The 25,643-nt window shown below is 44.6% G+C and overlaps 1 protein-coding gene across 2 annotated transcripts in view; it reads left to right on the top strand.

Annotated features, from left to right (window-relative positions):
• Positions 1–4,413: 4,413 nt before the first annotated feature.
• The window catches only part of LOC117231000 (nephrin-like), a 100,023-nt gene continuing 78,793 nt past the window's right edge, over positions 4,414–25,643 (top strand). The window contains exons 1-3 of one of the 2 annotated variants that reach the window (XR_004492894.1): positions 4,414–5,108; positions 9,076–9,292; positions 22,824–22,956. Coding sequence is in view for 1 of the 2 variants with exons in the window: in XM_033489010.1 (XP_033344901.1) it covers positions 9,175–9,292; positions 22,824–22,956 (251 nt within the window). In the remaining variant the exon portion in view is untranslated. The remainder of the gene's footprint in view (positions 5,109–9,075; positions 9,293–22,823; positions 22,957–25,643) is intronic. The other variant, XM_033489010.1, reaches the window with a different exon arrangement.

Below are 25,643 nucleotides of genomic sequence, written 5' to 3'. Positions count from 1 at the left end.
CGCTCAACTGCACATGAATCCGCGTTTTACACGGGGGAACGTGGCACAGAATACGAGAGAATCGCGGCATTATGATAATGTATCGACCATTCGATTGCCGTGTGCGCACTTTTAAATCCATCTGTCGCCAATAGCGGCAGGTTATCGGCGTGCTCAACAATAATTGATCGCAATAATCTTCCGAAGAATCCACGATTCCTCCTTCGGGCCACCTTTTCTTATTCGTCCTCGTGATTTCTGTCCTTCCCGTCAGATTTCTCTTCTTTTCGCGGGTGAGACCAATAAAACTTGAATAAACGCGCCGTACACTCCAAAACTCCTTCAAACTTTTGTCTTAAAATTGTACTCCACCAGCTAATGGTCGCTCTCGACCGAGTTACCAAGCTTATCGATATGTATACGATCGAACGCGTGAGTGCAACTTTTATACTGAAAAATCATCCGATGCACTCGAATCGCGATATTATGATAATCAATCTGCCATTCGATTTTTCCTTACAATCTATGTTTCTCGTTCCTCTCGAGTCGTATAGGTATAGGTTACGCTTGGCCAGTATCCTAATAAACGACCAAATCACCGAATCATTCGATTCGATCATTTTCCTCGAACGATACAACAAACGACATAGATATCGGCCAGATCTTTCAACCGCGAACACCGATCGGTGCATCTGCCGACTACGTTTTTTTTTTTTTTTAAAGATATAAAGAAGAAGGAAATCATTTTCGAAAGGCGACTAATTTGCTAATTCGTATTGGTAAAATGCCATTCTTGTACGAATTAGTGGAATTCGGAAGGACGAATAATTGCACGCGGTGGAAATATCTCGTCAAGCTAGAATCGAATTCCAGGATTTCCTTGGATTTGGTCTTCTTCGTGGGATAACGCAGCCACCTGACAATGAAAAGTAATAGCTATCAGCAAACTGTCAACGCGAACCAAAGCTAGTGACGCTGTTGAGAAAGCATTCGATAGATTCTGGAAAGCTTCCGGCGTTAGTCTCTCCTTTTCTGGCTTCGTGCTCCGCAAAAATCCCCACCGTTCTCCGCAACCCAGAGTTGCCCCTCTTTTTCTTCCATTCCCTTCCAAACCGAAAAGTGGACTGCCGTATCGAGCGTTTCCGACTCGCTGGCTTTACTTGCTTCCGGATTCCAATCGCTTTCCGCTTTACGAGAAGGACTTTGGAAACGTTTACGAAGTCGGCAGCTTCAGGGTAAATTTAGAGGACCTCGTCTCCTTTTCGTATAGATTTCTTCACAGAAATACTTCACATACGCCGTTAAAATTCAACCGATATCAAACTCGTCGTGCAATTTGCTTTACCAATCTTTTTTGCATTGCTCGTTTTCAATTACTTTTAATCTCTCATCGTTGTATCTTCATTACGTGTCGTAGTTGGACACGGTAAGCGAAAGCAAAAGCTTTGTAATCGTAGAACGATAAAGCCAACGTGCCGCTATTGTTAAGCCATACGGTGTTCGCCATACAATCGTATGTTCGCATATGAATCTGTCTCGTGGGTGTTCTCTAAGGTGGAACGATATTCCACGCATAAGTTTAGCACTCATAAGCAAATGTTGTACGCATAATTACTCCCAACTACGAATATGTTACGGCAGACGAGGCAGCGTTATGTTATCTCGTCTCTTTGGTTGATCTAGCGTGGCATACCCCTACACCTATATGTACACCTATGTGTTTACTTACGTAAGTACGACGGACAATGACGGTACGTGTTATTCCATAACCGATCGATTAGCTCGTTTTACTCGTAATTTACTGTAGGCGAGCCTATGGAAGATACGAGTTACGTTGCTCGTTGTGCTCCTAAAAGACGAACGACGTCGCAGTCTTGCAAAGAAAAAGGGTAATTCCATTTATGCAATGTACGATGCAGCCTCTAGACATCGATAGCTACGTCCTTGCTAAAACGTTCTCTTCTTCCGTTCCTTTTCATAAACGAAGCACACAGCCAATAATATAAATGCGCGTGTCACGACGTTTTCTGGAAATATTTATAACTCTCGATAATTCTATGCCGCTTTTTCGTACCTTAAAAATTGCAAATGTGCACTGCATCACGATGGGAAGGTTATTCCGTGGGAATTTTTGCATCGCGAGGGCCATGCCAGCAAACATTTCCGCTTTCGCGAATCCTTTCTCGAATTTGAAACGTTCGAACGTATGCAACGCCTTCGATTCCGCATAAATTTGCTTCACATTTTCCTGATGCGGCATGCAACGGGATTATCATTTTGATTTAATGCAAATATCCAGGACGTTTTCCGTTTTTTCAGTTTCGATGGAACGAATTTCACGAAATTTTGCAAATAAACTTCCCATTTCACGCAAATTATAATGCCTGGCCCATGGACTCAGCGCAAAATTCTACGCGATCGTAATACCGCTAGCGAGTTCTCCTGTGCGTTACGATAAATAGCATGGGACTCGTTTCAAAGCGTGCTTCTTTCTCAGCGGATTAGCTTGTTCAACATCTCTTCCGTCGTGGAAAGCTTCGTTTTACGTCGTGACTCTTTTAATAAAAATACTAATTTTCATCCTTTTCATTTTAATACAAATATTAAATTCCATCCGTTTTAATATTCGTTCCTAACGTTTTACTGAAAAAACTAAGATAACGCAATGTGAGCTGTCCTTCTCTAATATAAAGCATTATTCGCGTATATACGAATCTGATCAGAAACGCGATAAACCTACGTAATTATTACCAACTGTTGCCACGTGCTTCCGCCACACATCTATAATTATACCGTTCGATCAAACGGATATCGAACTTCAAATATCGCGATAATTAGGTTGGCTCGGTGTCAAGACGTTTGGAAAGATAATTTTCGGATGGCCGCAGATACATGTACGTACGTATTTACAAAACGATGTTTCGAGCCGCGAATGAACTTTCCCCGTTGATCCGATGAACACTGAAACTGCACGAATCACATTGCTGATCGGTTTATTTCAAAATCGTGACCGGAATTCCGGTTCCGTTAAATTGCAAACTCGACGATAGACTTACCCAACACGGTAGGGTACATGGATATTTCCATTCATGGTGACAAATATCTGCTTACCAGCTTCGATGAACTTCGCCTTCTTAAACGTTAAATTACGATACCAATTGTTGGACGTTCCTAGGTAACTAAGGATTCAAATAAAGAAGAGAACAGCAAAACCGTTAACGAACGAGGAATACGAAACGTACGCGTGCAATTTTGCGATTTTTCCGCATGAAAGGCGAGCTTTTGACGCGTTCGATGCACCGACTGCTCGTTTATAGCGATTTTCTCGCATTTATTAGCATACTAATATGCCGTTCGAACAAAGCTGGAAACGTTTCTCTGTTTGAACATAACGAGGTAAATTCTGTTGGACGCGATATTCATTCCAAAACCGACAACATTTTTAAAACTTATTAGCGGATATTATAGCGTTTCAGGGGTTACAGATTAACATTGTTACATGGTACGCATCAAGCAATTACACCGCTAATACGACCGACGAAAAATGTTTGCGATAAAAAATCACCTCGTTTTCATGACGAATTGACGCCCGTTCGTACCCAACCCATTTAACACGCATTAAGCTATTTACACATCGCCTCGTTACCAGTTACTGGATGTCGTTCGTCCACATACTTTTACCTCGGTTCGTTATATATGCGAATCAACGAAATTAGATCGCAACATCTACGTAACGCGTAACGTAACATATCCGATATAAACCGTAAGGTACGAACGATTCTGATTCGCATCGAAAAGCAACGACGAGACGAAACTGATCGATCGCCGTAACGATGTGCCGTTGAATCCCAAGGAATCTCGAATAATCCTGCTACTTGATAAATGTATACGTAAACGTATTCGGATGACTTTTTTTTCGAGAAAGAAAGTTCTCGCTTCTAATTCGCAGCCCCATTAAGTCTGATCAGCGCGATGCAATCAATATCGGTTAATTAATTACCGCGCGAAAGAGCCACAGTATCGAGTCTCAGGCTCATTAATATTGACTTTGTAGCATCCCGCGCTCGTATATCGCGCGCTTTTTCGACGTTCTTGCCCGGAACGGTGAATGGAAAAGCACGTTTTCCCAATCTCCCCGTGTCTTGGCTATCCCGTCATCCCCTCTCCGTGTCCAGTCCTCTCGTCTGACTCTCGCTCACGGTCTTCTCTTTATCTCTGGAACGGAGGTTGCGAGCTCGCACGAAGATTATCGAGCTTGCACGAAGCGGGGGTGTTGGAAAAGTGGGTTGTGTGGGTACAGGTCTGGACGTACGCTAGAGACTTGCCGGGCGAAGGGGGTGGTGGTTGGAGAGATGGGGTGGAGAGACGGAGTGGGAAGGGGGTGAAGAACGGGGAGAGCGGCGGTAGGGTGAGTTTGGGGCGCAGGTTGGAACGAGAATGGTATCCGTGCGCGAAAGCTCATTGGCAGCATCCAGTGTCATCGCGGAGCTCGAGACGCGCGCTTCGTTTTTCGCGAGGGAGGTTTCAACGTTTCCTTCGATCGGTCTATTCGACGTATCGCGATTACGAACTCGGTCCGCGTCCCACCGTTTGGGTACAGACTCATCGACTATCGGGCTCTTGGTCGTTTCCTTTTCGAATGCCTGCCACGAGTCGATATATTATTTTCGCTTAAAGGTAACAACGGAAATTCGGTGATCGTTAGATTTTTTGTTTACGTGGATGCCGATCGTTGCAAGTGAACGCGCGATGTCCAAGTTTGTTGGTCCTTGGTGAAGTTTTTCACGTTATCGGGAAGACGACGGAACAAAGTTGTGGACGAAATCATCGCGAGGATCGATGGAAGTAGTGCGCGAGGGTACGACAGGAACTCGAAAACGGCAGGGAATAGAGATGTCGATCGGAGTTTCGAGTGACTGAGTAACGCGAGCAAGTGGCCTTCGGACAACCGATGACAGCAGATAGTAGCACGTGTTCCCGGCGTACTTTGGCCAGGACTTGAATTCACCCTGAGAGAATTTCTTCAAGACGATGTTGTGAAAAGTGTGCAAACAGCCGTGCAACGCTCGGAATATAAATAACGTGGCTCCGTTGGGAAAGAAAGTCGAAGGATTACCACCGTGACCCGGGTAAGCCGACGTTTAGTTTCTCCGAAACATTCTGCGAGGCCGTTGTTCCCGCTATAATTTCCTCGTGGAACGTCGAGCGACGGTTTATCGAACGATAAATTTGCCCGCGGCTCCGTAGCTTATATTACAAATTCCATTCCCGATAACGCATCGATTTGACTGCAGAAATGTTTAGTAAAATCGACAAGGTAAACGAGGAAGATTCACGATAACGTGCCGACTGACCTGTATTTCATATTATCCCACCGTGTAGCTGCCGCTGGATACGACGCGATCGTCGAATCAGAGGCGAACCTATTATTTATTCCGATCAAAGCGACACAATAAAAAGATCAAAGATATCTACATCGGATTGCGCGCAACCTTTCCCTCCGATCGTGAACCAAATGGAACCAACTACGTACTCGCTTTAGCATGATGCGTGCGACACCACATCCTTTCAGAGGCTATACGTATAGTTCGTTAAAATCGAACCCCGTATTTCTGATAATTTTTGAATCCCTTCGATTTCTCGTCGCCGGAGGCAGTTGGTCTTTCTTTTTTTTTTTTTTTTTTTTTTTTTTGAAACGTTGACGAATGTCGACCATTTATCAGTACTGCGCTGGATCCTTGTCAACGAGCAGGACAGAAACGATATCGCGAATTACGCTTGCTCGATTTTATTTCTATTTTTGTTTGCGTCGATTGCGCAGCGTGGGTGTTGCCAATGAACGCAGTGAGAGATTCGTCGGTCGCTGGTCGATAAAAAATAATACGTTTCGGTCGGCGATGCGCGAAGCGACAATCATCGTACCACTTGTTCGTCGTTCGTTGAATCGCTCGGATACCTACGTTTCCCCCGACTTTCTCTTTGTCCGCTATCTATCGGAATGGTCCTGCTCGGGCACAAATTTCGCGAAAAATATAAGACGATCCTTTAACGATATCGTTACGTAATACGCGCTTCGCTTCGCGTCTACATCTTTCCTCGTTCCTGTTTTCTCCCAACAACGTTACTCGTTACGTTGTCGGTACAAAATTGCAACTAATTTCTCTTTTGCTTGTCACGAGTCGAGGTTGAGGTTACGCAAACTTCGCGTTTATGTAAAAGTATTAATAAAGCAAGTTTGTCGAATACGCGTTTTGCACGACGTAAGTATGAGCATGGTAAGAACGGAGCACAAAATTGCACGGGAAAGAAGTTTGACTCTTAAAACGGGGTCTCTTCGGGAATGGCTTTATGGTGGCAAACTTGGAGAATGGAGTGCGCTTGATGAACGAAAGTACAAGTAACTGCCTATTTTAAACTTCCGAAATATGCTGCGTTGCACGGTTCTCGTCGTACAACCAAGGTTCACCCAAAGAAAAACGCAGTATGTAGTCTATATGTACTCGAGCGAACTAAGCTCTCCATTATAATTTACGATAGTTCGCATAGACCTCGCTCTCGCTAAATCGTCATAAACAACTGACCGAGTTGTTTACGAATAATTTCTATAGTATTCCTTTGACGTCGAAAACACTGGCGACGCGACAACAGCTTCGACGACTCCTTCGAACGTTAATTTCTCAGCTTTCGCAAAACTCCCTCGTTAAGTCGAGTCGGACGCTTCGTTAGAAAACGAGAACCGATCGTTAGGAGGGCGAAGTCCAGCGCTGTCGGTTTTTCTTGAGATTTTCTAAACGAGATTAAAGACAAATTCGTTACGTTCGCGCTCCTAAATCGAAACGTTTCTTTTGGATCGGCCCCGAGAAAATTAGCCCCGCCTTAAAGGCGTTAACTCGGATAATCGTCGCCTCTTTGACGTCGCATCGACGAACCTTCAGAAATTTTACAGCATCTATTCTACGGCTTCTTTTTCGTATTCGAGCTCGACAGTGGTCACTTAACATCTTTGCGAAGAGACGTAAATTATTATTCAAGCGATTGAACGACGCGACATATCGTAGTCACGATCGAACGCGAAACGATATCTGGGAAAGAAGTTTACGAAAAGAAGAGGTAGCGTGTTTCTCGAGAAAGTTCGAGCTGGAATCGTAACACGAATCAAGTGGACAATAAAGTCTCCCTATTTTGTCGAACATGCATTTCCAGTGGACAGATCCCGAGTCACGTATTTGGTGTACGATAGTTCAGCTCGGAAGTAGAGAGAAGTAACTTCGTGCGTCCGATGTGGAACACATCAGAAAGACAACTCCTCTTTCCGTTGGTGATACCAACACAGCCACGTTTCTCTTCTCTTACGTTTCCCCGAAGCATCCCGGGAGAAAGGGTGGATGAGTAAAAAGTACTTACAAAGTGTCGTAGACAGTGAACGTGTTCCGTAATGTCGGCCAAACGATGGCGGTAGCAACAGCAGCAGCGGCAGCAACGGCAGCAGTACACCGATAATGCCGATCACGGAAATCGAATTCGAGCCGACACACCGGTTGTTCGTCGTCCTTCCCGTTTCGTTGGCGAACGCGTGCCACGATTTAAACTATCGCTTCGTAAATCATAAACTCGAGTGTTTCAGAAATTCTCCAACCGTTTACGATCTATTTGCTCGCGAATATGTTTACGTAGCTTTAAATCTCGATCGCGTGGGTGAGCGTCGTTCAAAGCGTCCGCAGCTCATAGCTCGATATTACCTTCTGCGTGGTGGCTCTCTTTATACGATCGTTCGTGTGGCAACATATCGGCGATAAAACCAATCTTTATAAACTAGTGTCGGTATCGATCTAGATCTCCTTTTCGCCAGAAAGAATCACGGTAAGCGCAATTTTTGCTCTTCCAGGCAACCGACTAAAGGGGAAAAAATTGATTCGGTCAAAGGAAAGGCGCGAAAGATAAAAAAGAAAAAAATAGAAATCGCTTATTATTTGGTATCATCTTCGAACGTGATTTCAACGAATAGTGCCAACGGCGCGAAGTGACGATGTTATATGCACGTACGATGTGCGTTAGTTACGATACCACTTCGAAGGAAGAACGAAGTTATTCGAACGAACTGTGTTATTCGATCGCGGAAGATGATAAACGTGGGAGGAAAAGGAGTTTCGTTTACTAGCAACTTTCTCAGAGTCAAACGGAGCACGAGCATCGTTACCGACAGAAGTTCTAGCTACGATTTCAGATCGTCAAAAATAGTCCAATGGGATATTCCATTCGCATTTACCGAGCAAACACGAAAACGGTCAACGTTGAATCAGATAACGATCTGGAAGAAGTCGACGACTAAAAACGAATCTTTGATCAAATCTTCCAACGTCGATGATGAGAAGCAGTCGATGGTTAACCAGCCGGAAGAAATTCAATTCGATTATTTTCTTCGTTGCCACGTTCCGATTCTCATCGAAATCGCGTCGGTAACCGCGTCTTTATTAATTTCAACAGCGTTTTAGATCTCTGGCTTTAAGGCCGATGTATAATTTATACTACACGACACGGATCGTCACGCGACGTTAACGTCGCGTATTAATCGCTGACGAATAGTGCGAACGGTCTCGTTTAGGCTGAATGCACACAAACGACGTTTTACAGCGCGATTCCACTGCGATCATACGTCTTTCTTTGTTTTCCCATTAAAAGAGACAGTTTCAGCTAAAAACAACGAAGACAGACATATGACGCAGCGAGGACACAGCGATAAAAGGTCGTTCGTCTGCATCGGGCCTTAAAACGCATGTTTCAATGTCCTGTCGTGCCGATGGTTGCCATGCCATACCGGTGCCGTTGCGCTATGTACCAATCCTAGCTTGTTACTCATGAGAATGTTTATCGGAATTCTATCGTGCCGATTGTTTCAGCCGATCTACTTCTCGATAAAAGTCGCGCTGTAAAAAAGCGACGACACGTCACTGACCCGATTCCTATCTGTAACCTGGAAAGAAAACGATTATCTTTCTGTAAAAAGTATCTATTCTCTCGCGTTAGTCGAGATCGTCGTAAAGACCAATCTCCGTCGACTGGCAACGTCTAAATAACTTTATGGTATTTTGTTGATAGACAAGAGCGTCTGAGATCCCGCGAGCCTCGCTCGAAGTACAAGACGTAAACGTCGTTAGGATGGTTCGAGGGTGAAATTGTCAAGAGACGCTCATCAGTATGCTGTGGATATTGATCGCAGTGACGTGCATCGAGCTATCGACCTTTGCCAACGCACAGTCGAAAAAAACTACGTCCATGCAAGAAGATGCGAACAACACCGAACCAGATCATCCGAGTAAGTACTTTTCTTACTCTTCTTTAGTTTTATTTCGAGTTGTTTTGCGTCCGGAACACATAAAACGGGAACGTCGGCTGTCGAGTAAACGTATCGTTGCCACTTTAAAGAAAACCACGGTACTTGATTCGTAAATGTGTACCCGTATTTTCGATTTGCCAAACGAAACTCCGAAATAATGCTTACAATGTCTCTCTTATACGTGTACCGACATATATACGTACGTACCACTCTCGTGTAGCAAGAAAAACAATTTGTTAAAATGGTTGCATGAACGTGCTTCGGCTGGACGATGTTCTCTTCTACTCATCGTGCCACTGCATCGTGGCAAACGAACAGAGGGTACGTTACCGGGGAATAGAGAAACTACTCGCACAAATTACAGCGTGAAACTTTTTCTCTAATTTATTTGCGCATTTCCGTACAGCCGGCAAGGTATCAAAATTAATGTGTAATGGATACGTATCTCGAGACTGAACCCACCGGAACTCCTCATATCCACAACTTTTTCCGATACGCGTGTGAAATCGTTGGCTTCGCTCGGCCAGCAAAATGTGTTTTCTCCAAAACGATCGAGTATATCGTAGGCGACGAAAATTGGGAGGATTAGGTTTAAATTCACAGAGACTCTCGTCGATCCTTGTAAGGCAAACGTTAAGGTTCTGCGATCGTGAGAGGAGCAAGGAGAAAGCACGTGGTAAGAGGGCCGCTGAATTGTGAGAGTTTGCAACGGGGATTTAACAGATTAGTCAGGGTCTATAGAGCGTGCACTTTATAAGTCCTGGATGAAACCAAACTAATTAGATATGTATGGTCGGAGCGTCGCTGTGGGACATATAATTAATGCGGTGCACCGGCTAAATGAGAAATTAATTACGATATGGAAATCAGAAGGATCCCACGGCCTGGTTTACCATCGTTACCTGGGGACTAGAGTCCCCACGGATCTACGTTTCTTTGACCTGGACGCACGTGCGGAACGTGAGCTGCAACGAGGCACGTGTTACCAGAATAGGACGATGCACATGTGCCGGGTAAAACTGTGATTCCACTCTTCTCGTTGAGAGGATACAGTTCGTCGATCGCGGAACCTACCGTCACGTCGCGTCGGGACGACTTCGACTCGCTTTCGTGCCACCTCCCAAACACGATCGCCCTTTACCTCCGACACGAGCATGGGCGTACTGCCTTCTCCAGTCGACGAGATACTCGACTACTCGCCCGTCCCCTCTAGCCGCTAGTTGCTCCGTGATGCTCGATAGTAACCGCGTCTCGAAAAGAGGTTTCGACCAAAACGCGTTTCCCTAGATGGTTAAATATTAGGGTTAAGAGTTAAGGATCGAGTTAACTCTGTCGTTGAACCGAGGCCAACGAAACTACACAGTTTGCTCTACACCCTACACGATCTACGAGCCGGTTTCCATGAACTTGCTCCCTGTTAATCTCGTTGAAAACCGAAACCCACGGACATTCGCGTCTGTCCCGGATTAGTTTCCGAAATTTGGATTTCCGTTGGTTGGACAATGGCTTTGCCTGTCTAACTCCTACCTCGGAAAACAGCGAGCATCGATTCGATACATTAGCGCACGCTATTTAAACAATGCCCCTGTTGCCCGGGAATCTACATAGATAGGAAGATGCCTCCGATAATTAGAATATTCTGAAAGGTTGGTCGAGATGAATTTCTCGGTTATCCGTAGCCTCGTTGATTAACAAAGACCCAAAGTGTGTTGGTAGATTTTATAAAACGAACTTTGAGCCAATTAAACGAAGCACTCCGGATATTAACGAATTGGAAAGAACGTTTTCTCGTCGGTCCGAGCGTCGGGAAATTTTATCGCTTCATCGAAGAACCGATTAAATTTCCCCGTGTTTCTTCCTCTTTCTGCTCGGACATCTTACTTTTCAAACAGTAATTCGCAAGGAAGGCTCGGTTTCTCCAAGGCTTGAATTTTGTTTATCGACAAGTATCGGTGCAACGTGTACAACGAACGATTCGGAACGTTGTAACTTGTCGGCTATCCTTTGGAAAAGAGCGTGAGCGAGGCACCGAACGTGTCGGTTCCTCAACAGCGTCCTTTGATTTCTAAAATTTCCGCGTCGGTATTGGCTACGCTAACGAGTTTACGAGTTTACTAAAGTATTTTCTTTAGTGGACTCAACAAAGAATTCTAGGATCTGAGAGACTTTTTAGTAGACTCGGGGTATATTGGAACGCAATCTGCTTCCATGGTTATTGGATTTCAGTCTTCGCAAACAAACGAGAGTAACGCGTAAATTCGAGGCATGAGTGCGCGGTTAAAAATCGATTCCGGGATAAATATATCGAAGCAGCGATCGAAATTTTCCATGTAATCTACCAGCAGAGGATAAAAGCTCGTTTCCTCGCGTAAAACATTGTTTCTCTTAACCTTTTTAAACAGATAAAAAGAGCAACGGGGAAAGTAACGCGGACCGACGCATTTAAAGGTCTTACACTTTGTCCCTGGAACGCTTAGACGGGAGATGGTAGAAAAATCTACGGTAAATATACCTTTAAGTATCCTTTCAAAGGGTGGAGGGTGTTCGTTCGCCGAGAACAGTTCGGTGCGAGGGGGGGAAAAAAAGTAGCGAAATATCGCGGAAAAATTACCTTCCCAAAGGGACGCCCAAATAGAGAGAGTTTAGATAAAAATTTCCTACGTTTGTCACGGTCCTTCCTAATTAAAGGTTCCGAGATTAATGTCGGTAATTTTCCACCGCCCCGGGCAATCGATACCTTCTCGCTAGGACCTTCAGCAACGAATCTCCGTCCGATTTTCTAATGCCCATTTTCCAACTATTAGAAATTGATCGCACATGGAACACATATTTTTATGTATATCCTCGGACACGTCTCTCAAGTATCCTTGTAAAGATGTGCGTTAATTTAGCAAATTTTGACGTCGCGGCAGAAGACGTTGCAGATTCGAATTTGCTGGTCTAGGTTTTTAGAAGAAACGAGCGATATATCAGTTGGCGAGATTTTAAACCATTATGGAGTGTGTTCGGCGAACTACGTACTCATTTCGGATATAAGCTGCTTTCAGCCACGAGCGCCTCTTCTTGCTAGCGCGGAGGCAGCGTATCGCGAGACTCAGCTGGTTACACGAAACAACGATCAAGCCGCTCTAACGAGTGTTTAAACTAAGCTTGTTAACCATCGCGAACGAACAAGAAGCGTCCAAGTGAAACGAACGCGCGTACTACAGCCGTCGAAGCTTTACCCCCTCCAAAACCAGCTGTCATCCCTTCGAGTTTCTTTTACATCCGCGTTCGGCGCAAGTTCTTCGAACTTAACGCGCTACCGGAGGAAAACCTAAATTGAACGGGAGGTACTACTTTCGTTCGCGAACCGGATATTAACACGATATTCGAAACAGCCGCCCGTAACCCACTTAATCGAACGAAATTTGTCACTCGCTAAATTTTAATTTGTCCTCGTTAATTATCCTGTTGGCCATGTTAAAGGCAGCAAGTCGATAAGGGAGAACTGTCCCAAGAGCCGATATTTCGCTACAACATGCTAAGCTTCTCTGCGACACGAACCTCGAAATGAACGTGAAATAATAATTACCTAATTACGTACTACTCACAGGGGTGTATTAAGAGGATTCCGCATTCTCACGGTACATGTAATCCCCGATGAAATTTACACGCGCCCTATCCACAGTATCGGACCGATGAGAACGACTTTCCGATCCTGCTTCGTTCGAACAATTCGCTCTTCCTCTTCTTCCCCTCTCCTCCGCCCTCTCTCACTCTCTCTCTCTTTCTTTCCTTCTTTCTTTCTTACCGAACCGACAAAAGATTTGTACAAAAATTATACTGAATTTTTTACGCGTGCGAACGTTGTATCACAACCTATTCGTATGTCGAACAATATGGTCGTATCCTCTTATAACTAAAATCAAGCACTTAAGCCAGGATCGATGTACACCACTGACCCGGTTTCCCAGAAAATGTGTTGCACCGTAGCTAGATGAATTCGGCAAGATCGTTTCGTATGAAAAAGATCAATTTCCGTTTCTGCAAATCGTTCACGTGCCTTTCGTTTCTACGACAGCCTCGACGAAAGACGTTCAAAACTTCGTTTCTCTTATTCCTTTCCTCTTTCTTTCTCCTTCTTCTTGTATTAATGCAAGCGTAACACGTGTGCGATTGGATGTTGGAGCAATGCCGGCGATGCAAGATCTTTCGATCGTAATCAAACGAAAACATGTACGCGCCACACATTTCGCTGTATCGATTTTCCTTGTATTGTTACCTCTAAGGGACATACATTGCTGAGTTTAATAATGTTTCATTAAAGGTTCCAAAGGAAGGATGATATTAAAACTTGCGCGCTATTAGAATTTCGGATTTAACCGCGACGCTGTGGCCGCGTTCTTCCTCTGGCTAATATTTTTCCCTTATTTTCAGAACAATTGCGTTTAAACGTAACGACCAATTTTTAAAACTGCAACGGAAATCTAACTATAATCAAAAGCCCACGAGCGAAATTTCGGTTTTATATATTGCGCGCGTGTTTTAAAAAGTAATTGTTTTTACCATTTGGAGGAAAAATTTGAACTTTAATTTCCATTGTACGTACTCTCTTCGAAGAACGATAATCACGCGGCGTATCTTTACGATTTCAAACAGGAAATTACGCGCAACTGTATGGTTACGTTTTGTATAGGAACCGCACATCTGCGGTTGGTATCACAAAATCCTTTGGTCAATGAAAAGCCGTTATTAAATAATGATTGTAATCATCAGCCACTAGTATTACGCGAACATGCGTAAATAGAGTAAATATGTGCATAGCTGTCGGTCGCTCGATACGGTATCGAAATTATAATTCTAGTGTTTGTAGCGCAATAGACGTGGTGATTCTTTCTCTTTCGAAAACTGGTCAATTCATCGCAGAGGAGATTTCGTTTCATTTCGTTTCGTTTTATATTTTCTTGGTAACGTCGACCAACTTTACCATAGAACCAGCTGGAAACGTGGTTTGTAAGTTACGGCGCGCAAGTTACGCGTAACCAAAATGCGAATTCGAGAGTAATGACGACGCAGTTGATCAAAGGAAGTAAACTAGTTAGTAATTAATCAAGTTGCACTCGTGAGCGAACCAAATATTCTAGGAGATTGGTTTTCTGCCGTCAGTTTTCGCATCCTGTATCTCGAATTTTCCAAATCGTGTTATCCTTACGTCCCTTATACTCCGTGCGTATGGTGTTCGTTAGCGCGGCCCAGTCAAAGCGTTCCTGACTTTGCGTATTGATAAAACTCGAAGCTTTTATTCGATATTTTTGGCGAAACGAGGTATCGTAATTTCTTTCGTTAACGTAGATTATCTTGGCATAGACGTTGCGCGAAATTTCCATAAACGCGCCATGATAACGAGAACACTGCCGTATTTCTACCGAAAGGCAAAACCGACCCGACTTAAAGTAAAACTTGTTACGCTATTGAAAACTTCGTTTTCCTTACGCTTCTCACTTTCTGTATACTACGTCGAATACCAGTCATTTGCATCAACTGCGAATTCGCTGAAACGCGTATACCGACAGTTTTGCTCGCGTTATCGTCCAAAATTCAAACAGCTTTCCAACTCTTGTTCTGTCACACGCTCTAATTGCTAATTTCGTTTTAAACGCTGTTATTCCAAACATACATAGCGGATTAACGCGTCCTATTTTTCCCATATCCACGCAACTTTTCATCCAAACGTACGTCCGTTTCGAATATTTCCAATTAACCTATGTTTCACGATAATTACGTTTCTTTCTACGTATCGTCAATTCGTTCGTTCACGCAACCGAATCTATCCATTCGCGTTCTCCGTTTGTTCCCTATAACGTTTGAAAGTACGTACTTTACGGCAACGTACTTAGGCTTTGCGAACCCTCGTACCGAGGAACATGGGTCGTTGAATGAATTTTAAGCGGGCATTTATCCAATTTAGAATAATTAAAGCAAAAAGATCGAAAGCGGAATTTAACCTCGAGAAGGAAGGCTGGATGAGACGTAGGAGCTCGTAGCCGCGTTATAATATTATGTAGTTAACGTTTTCGCAAAGAAGCGCGCTTATCAGCCGTAAAACAAGACGCTTACAAAGTGGACCAGTTGAAAATGGTAGAAGAGAAAAGTGACGTAGGTTGACCGATGAATTCCCTCGAGGCGGTTGAAATTTTAATTAATCGGGAGTACAAGGAGCAAGACATTTTTATAAATTTATCTTTGCTTCTTCTTTTATTCAACCAATTTCTTCGCGATTCTCCAGAATCAACACGATACTGGTAGCGTCGCGCCGATCTTAAAACGCGCCGCGATCGCACAACGCTTTGATTACGTTTATCCGACGTCTTTGCCAAAATTCGTTGCGCTTACGTCTCTTAATCGTAGATTAAATATCTTTGGTATTAGCGAATTTCTAGAAAACTCGTAAAAACACTCGTTCTCTCTTCTTCCCCTCCTCTTTTATCTCGCATCGTTCCTTCTGCACCGGTCCTTTAAAAACGACATCGTCCATCGATAATCGATCTCAATTACGACGAGTCTGATGCTCGGAGAATCGAATCGGGCATCGAGAACGGCGAAGCAGCGTCGTCCGCTCCAAGGTATACCGGTTAACGACGTGGATGTCGACGTCGGGTCCGATAATCCGCAGTCAATTAGCACGGTAACCGATTTCCAACCACGATCACCGCGCCACTCCTCTGTACGCATCGAGACGCACGGTTTTCCATCCTCTGAACGCAAAATCCGCATTCTGCTCTGCTTCTGCAGCTACACTGACCGGACACACCGACCACCGGATCCCCTACGACGTCCTCTTCGTCGATCCACGAATCCTGCTGAATACAGCATCGATGTTTACCCCGGCGGCTAAATCGTCTAGCTACTAGCATATACGGCAAATGCATCGGATGGATGCCACTTCCGATAAGGGTTCGATGCACCCTGCCTACAACGGTTACGACCTTTGCTCTAACGACAACGTCTAGCTCCGTCCACGGATATCTCGCCTCGATTACCACCGGAACCAGCATCCCTTCGTTCCACGATTCCCGTGAAACCTTCGAATTAGTGGCTTTTTCAATAGCTCGGTCTCAATTGCTTTCTTCTCCTGCCAAGAATACGTACGTCGCGTATTTTTCGTTCGAAGAGAAACGTCCAGTACAAACAACAAGCACGAAACGATCGGATAGAAGCTTTGACAGTCGGCTACTACGCTTACAGCGTCATGTGCATCAGTGTTAATGAAATTCTGCTTATTACATCGATACTTTTTCGTTAACGCCATGAATACGCTCGGTCAATTACATTTTCGAACCAACTAATCATACTGTACGGATGAATAATTACAATCGCGTTGTGTTTAATCACCGTCCTGTGATTTACGTTCGTTTCGGGTGAAACGAGGACAGGAATCTGAATCCAGACCGAATATATCGGGGAAAAAAGAAGATATTTGAAAACCGAGCATCGGTCTCGCTGTTGGCTAAATTTTCATTCGCGTAACAGAGTTTCTGGCGCATGGATAATGTGCGTACGCAATAACCCTTACCAACGATCTGTGCTATCGTAACCCTATGAATTATTCTAACGGTATTCCGATATCGTTCGATACCGTACGTTATTATATTCTGTAATAAACAAGAACGTAACACCGACGGGAAAGTAGTTAAATCGCAACCACGGACGTTATCTCGTAGCCTTAGAAACGTAGAAGAATAAATTGAAGGTAAGACGAGGGAGTATCGTCGTCGAGTTGCGGTAGTAACGGGTCGAGACAGGCCAGACACCGTAAATCGCGGTAAGAGGTTTCTGGAGGGAAAAAAGTCGTGGCACGAGAGTTCCATTCCGATATGATTTTAAGACGAACCGCGTCTCTCGAGGAAGAACAAAAACGGGGCAGTTCGGATACCTAGAAAGGGAGCCGAGGATACGGAAACGGAGAAAGGAGAAAGGAGAAAAGAGCGGAGGTCAATGGAAGAAAGATGAAAGAAAGAACGAAAGAAGAGATAGAGCGCTTTCGATTTCAAACTGAATAATGCACTCGGTGCCGTGATCTTTGCCATTTTCGCGAATACAATTTCTCTGTTGGAAACGGGACGGCGGGCTTCTCGGGGAAGTCTTCGTTCCTACGTCAATTACATCGATTCCTTTCTGTTTGTTCTTTATAACCAATCTCGGAAATGTACACGCCTTTTTCTCTTTGCTCGAGTCACGGTTACTAAAAGAAAAAAGTGGAACGAGTCGACTGGGAGGCGACGCGGCGAAAAAATGAAACGGAACGGAGAGAAACGATGACGAGTCGATAACAAAGCAAAGACGAACTTCCATTTTAATAGCACTTAAATTTGCGTGGAGATCGCAGCAAATCTCAAAGGTGGTGACAAAGAGCGACATCGCGTGACCGGATATCTCGTTTAGTTCCACAGGTCGCGGGTTGCGTTTGGAGCCGTAGGAAATCACGAAACCGTAAGTGGCTTTCGTTATTCTTTATCCTGTAAACCAGCCAGTTAGTAAACAGCGAACTGGGCGGGAACATTCGAACGGCAAGCAGCTCTGGCGAGCGGCCAACATCTCGTTTGTCGATGGATTTGACGTTCGCTCGTGAGACATTTCTCATCGAGGCTGTCGTCGCGCCAACGTACAAGCATAGTTTTTTCTTTTTTTATTCGCGGACAAATCAAGATTAAGCAGCAAAGCGATAGATTTATCGATGCGGTTCGATCACAATTACTCGATTCTTTGTCAAACGTGTACGTAACGTGCGTTTGTAAATCACGAGCGATTAAAACGAAAGCGAAATTGATCCGTGCCCGAAAAAAGAATACGAGCACTTTCCACTATAAACAACGTTATAAAATTAAGCCGCGTATACTCCAAGCATGTAACGTTTACAGGACCATGTCGTAAACTTGAATGTAAACAGCGAGTTTGTGTACACGCAACGCTTTACGGGTGCACTTTGTGCAGATTTCGATCCGTGTAAAATCAACGTCCCTCTAGCGTATGTAGCAAATTGAAGTCGCGTAACGCGGTTAAAAGGTGAGCACGTGGTAACATTAGCCGCATACGATTGTTTGCGAATTACTCGGCCGTCGGCTTCGTTCTCCGTTCCACGAGAACACGCCACTATCCACAATGATCACCATCCGCCATTGTCCTCGTAATTCTCCTGCTGTTTGACGCGTTTCCAAAGTATCAAAGCGATGGGGCTTCAAGACTATTCTCTTTCCTGAAACGAAAATTTCGGATTTTCAACCTGCTCCCGTTTCCTCCAACGCGCCACGTAAATCACGTACCCGCATTTTTCGCTAAACGAACCATCGAGTCGTGTGAAAGGTCGTTGTTATCTCGATACCGTACACCTACGCTTAGAACCAGATGCGTCAGAAAAAAGACAAAGGACCTCCTAACTTTGCGACCGATCAAAAACCCATACCCGCTTCGCCGTTACTTTCGACTACCTTTTCCGAAGATGCTGCGCGAAAAAAAGATCTCGTCATTTTCAGCGATACGTTTCTCACTATTATTTAACTCTACTTACATTTGGCTTAAACGGGATCGCAACAGGCTGTCCCATTTACCATCCGAGCGTGAAAATATGCTGTGCGTTCTGGTACATTTTATAGCTGGCGAAATGCTTCAACGCTCGAGCGAAGATTCGTCGCGCATAATACCTGCTCATGGTTAAAATGGTACAAAAGAATTGCGTAAGCTTTTTCGCTGGCAAAGCAGGTCGATTTTCCGGAAAGAATCCAAACAAATATTCATTTTCCACGGTAATTATTATATAACCAAGCTAACGTTGTTCGAAATTCCACGATACAATACAAGATATTTTGCTCGCAAAGTAATATTTTTCTTTTTTACCCGAGTTTGTTCAAAGGGAAAGTTTATCTTCGACTCTTGAGCGTTCACCGTGTTTGTCGAGTATCGATGTTTTAATTTCCTTCTCCGCTAACGTTGACTCGTACCACTCGGTTCGTTCTTTCGTTCTTCGCGATTCGAATCATGGTCGATTACCTTTTACTACTTTTCTTTCAAAAGGTTTCGCATCCCTCATTAAGAAGGACCCGCTGCTTTAGAACTATCGAACGGTATTCGCCACTGCTAGCCGTCCATAGTCCTACATACTCTTTATACGAATGTTTGTTGAACCGATTCATCGTTTACGGCGCTAGGGTTTCCTTGTAGCCATCTTTCAAAACTTTCACTTCCCCTCGGCCGTTCCATTTTCCTTTCCTGCGGAATAAAGGCTCATAATGTATGGCGAGCCAGCTGCACCGAAACCTTTACGACCCGTTTTCCGCCAGCCCGGTATTCCATCTCGGCGACCGGACATAAAGAAGCAGAAAGATATTCTGCTTGGCCTATTCTTTTTGACCAACCTCGCTGCTGAGTAGAAGGTATTTGCTAAATACGGAATTTCGCCTTGGAAACGATTTCTCGTTTATATCTCAGCCTTCTTTTCCTTTGCCATCCAAATTACTTCCGGCCGAAAGGATCGACTGTCGTCGTTCTCCCGCGCAAAAAGCATTACATTGCCGCGCAGCCGCATGCCGCCTCTTCTGCTCGCACCTTGACGACGCTCTTCTACCGACAAAAAAAGCCAAAATTCGCGCGATATCGCCTCGTCTCAGCCATAGAACTTCTGGCTCGTACTTTCGGAGGAAGCGATATTTTCCGTGGTCGTTCATGGAATAGAAAATAAAACGGTTTCTAATCCGACTAACGCAAATTGACCGAAACACGACTTTAGTTACGCTAAATTGCCGTGAAACTGAAAGGAAGGAAATCGCGTAGCAAAAATTTACTGAATACAGGACAGATTGGGTACCGAGGGGAGGAAAGGGTGGACGAAGTGAACGAAGAGGGGAGCAGGTTGCCTCAAAATTCTGGTCCGAGTTTAGCGTCGCAGTAATTATACTCATCAACAGAAGTGTCACAAGCAGACTCGCTTTATTATATGACCGCTTGACAGTGCCGCGCGACATCATTGTTTTCTAAAGAATTTAAATTAAATTCCGAGTCGGCAAAAGTCCCAGTACACAATACGACATTGCTTTACCTAATAGTTTTCGATCTACATTAATTAGTTCTCGTTATGCTGGCCAGCAACGAACACGAAACAGACAGAAATTCCTAATTAATCAGCCTCTCCATTATTGCATACTTTAAATTGATGAGTCCGTTTAACAAATATAATCGAACGAAATATACATATGATACATACATATGTACGTACGCTATGCATGCAATGGACGCGCGTTTCATCGATAAGCGAGAGTTAGAAGGTCCCATATAAAGGCATTCGCGATATAGTCCACGTTACTCGGAAACGATCGACCCTCGATCGTACGCGCGTTTAAACGGTTAACGATCTATGAAACAATTTCGACGACATTTTCCAATTTTCAGAGCGTACATTTTTCTAACGTAATTGATTGACCAAAGAGCTAATGGCGTGATGCTTCTTTCCCGATTACAGCGGATAAAACGAACTTCGACATTACCGCGTAACGATTTGCGGAAGCACGTACTTACTAGCAGAAAGTCGTTGTAATGCGGATGTAAATGCAATACGTGTTTCCGCGCCAAACGCATAGAGAGTCGGAACGTCCTCCCGTCGCGCGATACGACGACGAGTACCAAGGCGACATCGACTTAAATGAATTTCACCGACAAACTCCACGGTGATGTCGTCATTTTCTCGCGAAACTCATTTTACGCGACCGCAAGAGAATACTCCCGCGGAATTCGTATCGCATCGGAAGATTTCAACGACTCGGCTCCATTTCGTTCGTATCTTTTGTTCCATGATCGCGTTCGTTCCGATGCGATCAAGAAGATACACGAATGTTACGTGATTCCGATGAAAGAATAGCAGCGGCATGATGCATTTCGATAAATAACACGGCAACGAGGATTCCTTGTGAGGCAGGATTTATTTACGAGGCCGATCATATTCGATTGGCAACTAGGTGATTGTCATTAGCACCTAATGACAAAATTCGCAATCACTTAGTTGCCAACCCAACAGATATTGGCGAGTCATCGAAGTTAACTTACGATTCGCATTTGAGCGATTAATGCGCGTGGCTAATTACGAGCTTAGAGAGGAAGAACGCACGGAAACCTGACGCGTTTCAGTCGAAGGTAAACCTTCTCGAGAAGCTCGGGAAGCTCGAAAAATTCAAAAAGCTCGGAAAGCTCGAAAAACTCGAAAAGCCCGAAAGCTCGAAAAACTCCAAACGCTTGAAAAGCTCGGGAAGCTCGAAAAGCCGTTCAAAAACCGAATACGGAAGGATTATTCATGAACCTTGACGGCAACGACGGCGGGACCAAGTTACTCGATAAAAATCTGCATTATTACCGGAAGTGCTCGTCGTCGGTACGAACGAGGGACGGAACAGTGAGTGTCGTGAACCGTACTTAAGTACCCACTTTGCGTCGATCCACCGACAACCGATTTGCTTTACCCGGGACCAACGTTTATTTATTGCTCGCGTACTTTTCGTCCATCGAAATAGGTATATACCTGTATGTTCTGTGTCTTGTGTATACGCTGTACCCACATGTACGGCTATCGTATCGCCATATATTAACGCACTAGTCCGACATTTATACCCCTTTTGTTTCATCTCTTTTTCTCGGGTCAGTTCGGTGGCTTATTTACATCTGCACAGGCTGAAAATGTTTTCGCTCGCAAAGAAACGAACATTTCAGTATCGGATTTGGTTTGCTTACGGAGCAAACGTTGCGATCTCGTTCACCCGTTCGCGTACGAAATATTTCACGATTTAAAAAATAATTTATTTCACACGCGATTTTTCGCCGTCGGTTTAACGCCAAAAGAGATTTAATGAATCGTACGTGCACGTGCAATTTCTAGCCGAGTGTTAAAGTATATTTCATGAGTCGCGAGAAACATAACGTTAGCCGTCTCGAATATGGTAAAGACCGAATACGTGAAACCGATAAATTATTTCCACCCTATTAACGTAACCGTCGATACTTTCCATTCCGTAGTAATGGATCACGGAGAATTTTCCTTTTTCGTGGAAAATATCCATAACTTCAAGCTCGCCATAATTCTTAATTTCGAAGGTGCTCGAGGCTCGTTCCCGGCGGTCCCGATAAAAGGTTTTTAAACGAAACGTCGATACGTTTCGTTTCGCGAACAAAAAGAAAAAAAAAAGAGAAAGCTAACCAGAATTAATTACGAGTTTCCTCGCATAAAAGCATTATTACTGAAACTTTCGTTCGCGCGAGTCGTTTCTGTTCTGGTCCCAACTTCGAATCATTTCCCTTACTCCTTTCGCCATCTCCGTGCACTCTCCGCTAACGTTCTCTACCGCATCCGTGTTTTCGCATTCACATCTATCTCTTTCTGAAGTAATCGCGTCCTTTTTGTATTCGCGCCGTAATTAATAATTGTTCGTTGAAGTCGTTCGAAACTCGAACGCGCGACGGAAAGGTTTCAACGCGTTGTCACTGTGTGTTACAGTACCCATGGAGTCGATACAGGGAGTGGCAGGGCAGAAAGCAACTTTGCCCTGTAATATACAACCCCGTGAGCCCAACGACGCCGTCTCTATGGTACTGTGGTTTAAAGAGGACAGCGGCGAGCCTCTCTACAGGTAAGCCATCATTGTTATTTACGAGAGATATCGTTCAAATCTCCGCGCCCCTCTGTTTGCAATATTTTCAGTAATACTATCGTTGCTATGCCACTTCGTGATCGCGATGCTCCGTAGAAAATTGTTTCTCGCTCGGATCGCGAATCCGATACATATTCCGATGGTAGAACTCAAGGCATCGTTGAAAAATTTTCTTCTCCCGACGTGGTTTAAGCTTTTTTATAGAAAGATAGATTTTTGCCGATTACGTGAAACAACGCGGATTCGCCGCAATTTCCATGATCGCGAAGTCGCCTAGCCGGGGATTTCCCAGCGATCCGGCACGCGCAAGACCAAAACGAAACTGGGATTTCGTTAAGCCACGAATCACCTTTGTCTTCCATTCTTTATATGCTAGTTCCATCGGCCACCGATTCCATCCTCGTAAATATCGTCTTTATGGAGAGTCCCATAAAACGAGGATAACAGGTATACCTCTTTGGTAACGAGTGCCGGAAGATGCGCCATCGCTTTCCAGGATCGCGCACACGTTCGAGCCCGCATTTTCCACGCTTCCATCTCTGCGTAATTTAATGCGTACTTGTTTCTTTTCTACACGGTTTTTTCGTGGAAATCCGTTTCGATGATATTCCGCGTGCGGAAGTCAGAATTTCGATAAAACCGGAGGAAAAAGGTTTCTTTGTTTGTTTAGCGCTATTACGAAATTCTAGGTGGAATTGCGGTCGCTTGACCGGCAAAACGGTAATTTCCAACTGAAACGTAGCGCGATCGAGCACTAAACAATATCTGACGACTCAGAACAGAGGCGCGAACGACGTTCCTTCGGAACGACCAGCAACGTAATACGTACTAGCTTTCCGGCTTGGCATTATCGCGTCTCATAAAAAGTCTTATTTCACAGCGAGAAGAATACATAAAGCCGGCAGAAACTGCTTTTTATTCTCCCTGCGAACCGTTCAACCGCTCCGTTCGTATACTTGCTACTCGTACCGCTACTCGTACGCGTGATAAAAACTTTCGAAATGTCTTTCTCCGAAGCTGAAGCCGGCGCTGATATTCGACAGTCAAGAGAGCGAAATTCAATATTAATATTTAATTTCTGTCGCGGGTGGCAACGATGAACAGGAAATTTCAAGAAATACGAGCGGAATAAATTTGGCGCAGGATGAGACACGGTTTGTGGATGCCATGCCATGCACTACAGACGGAATCGAAATGAAATTCATACGAATTCGTATTCGGTTTACGAGGATATGAGTACGTCGCAAGAAATTCCTATAGAGGCGATTTACGAGACACGCACGCTCCATTCCGATAGAGCATCGCTAATTAGTTTGAGAGAGATAGAATTTCCGATCGTTTTGTTCCCAGACTTTGCGATACTTCGCGAGAAAGGAAGGATCAATGATATACGCTCCTTTCCGAGGCTCGAGGAGGCAATAACGTTGCACGGCTTGCTTCCTCCGGCGGATAGTACGAGTTTCAAGATGGCTGTCGATCAATCTCCTTGTTATCCATGCATTGGTACAGCTGTGTGTACATGCATAAATGGAGTTATACAGGATACGCGAGTACCATCGGAGCTACGAATAGCACCGTCTGCGCGATATACACTCGCATCAAGGCTTGTCACTAATTAATGTGTTCCACCCTCGTGAGGTAAATGAACGTCGCTTATGAAATGCAAATTCAAACGAACAGCTTAATTAGAAAGTATCCGAATTATTACGGCATTATTTCCAAGCTGGCAACCTCGACGCCGTTTGAAAACGGGCGGAGATTGAAACATTGCGAGTCGTTAGTCTTTGCTCTTCCGCGGTCGTTAGATTGCGCAAGATTAAGTCATTCCGGCGTTCTCATAATTTTTGTGACGAGATATATCGCGTTCTAGTCGGACGCGCGTCTTTGCGTGCTGGACAGAAGTAACGATAAAGCGAAAAGCTTTGGTCGTTATAGCAACAACTTTTTAAGATTTTTACGTCCAGCAGGAAACGAGTTATTCCGAGCAGCAACGTCAACCACCTGCCCAGCTGATAACGGATAATACCGCGCTTATTAAACACGTGCCAGGATTAAAAAGAGGCTACTTTCGCATTCAGAAACGTAATGCTTTTCTCCCAGCTGTGGACTTCTACGGTGCAAAAATATACCGGTATAATCAGAGAAAAAGTTAATTGCCGGAGCACTGTTCGAAACACGGGCCGAGCCGCGCGAATCATCAAACTCGGAACGTGTGCACGTCTAGCGCGAGTGTAAGAGCGATGCGCGTGCGAGAAGAGCCGGCTGCGAGCGGCGACGCGGCGACGCGTCGACGAAACGCTAGTGGAACTCGAGAAACTCGAGGAACCCTCGTCCGAAGATCAAACGTCATAACCAGTGTAATCGTACACTCGCCGTCAGACGCATCGGCTAACGAGAGTGCGCCACTTGGCATTTCCGTTTAACCGTGTAGGATCGTTGACACGGACACAAACGCATGGTCTGATGCGATCCCTTAAACGCGCACGACGTGATATTACGCTGCCGTCGCTATTAAACTGCCTTCCATCCTTCACCTTCTCCTCCTCGTTCACGTTTCTCGTTCAATGTTCGCTTACCCACCGGCTTACTCGTTTTCCTTTCCATTTGTCTTCCTTACCGTGCTCGCTCGACCTCCTTCGTCTCACCGATCGCCCCCGTTCCTTTCT

Source organism: Bombus vosnesenskii, unplaced genomic scaffold (genome assembly GCF_011952255.1).
Source record: "Bombus vosnesenskii isolate JDL3184/JDL3185 unplaced genomic scaffold, Bvos_JDL3184-5_v1.1 scf7180000013270, whole genome shotgun sequence".
Taxonomy (NCBI): domain Eukaryota; kingdom Metazoa; phylum Arthropoda; class Insecta; order Hymenoptera; family Apidae; genus Bombus; species Bombus vosnesenskii.
This window is presented reverse-complemented; position numbering and strand designations above follow the sequence as displayed.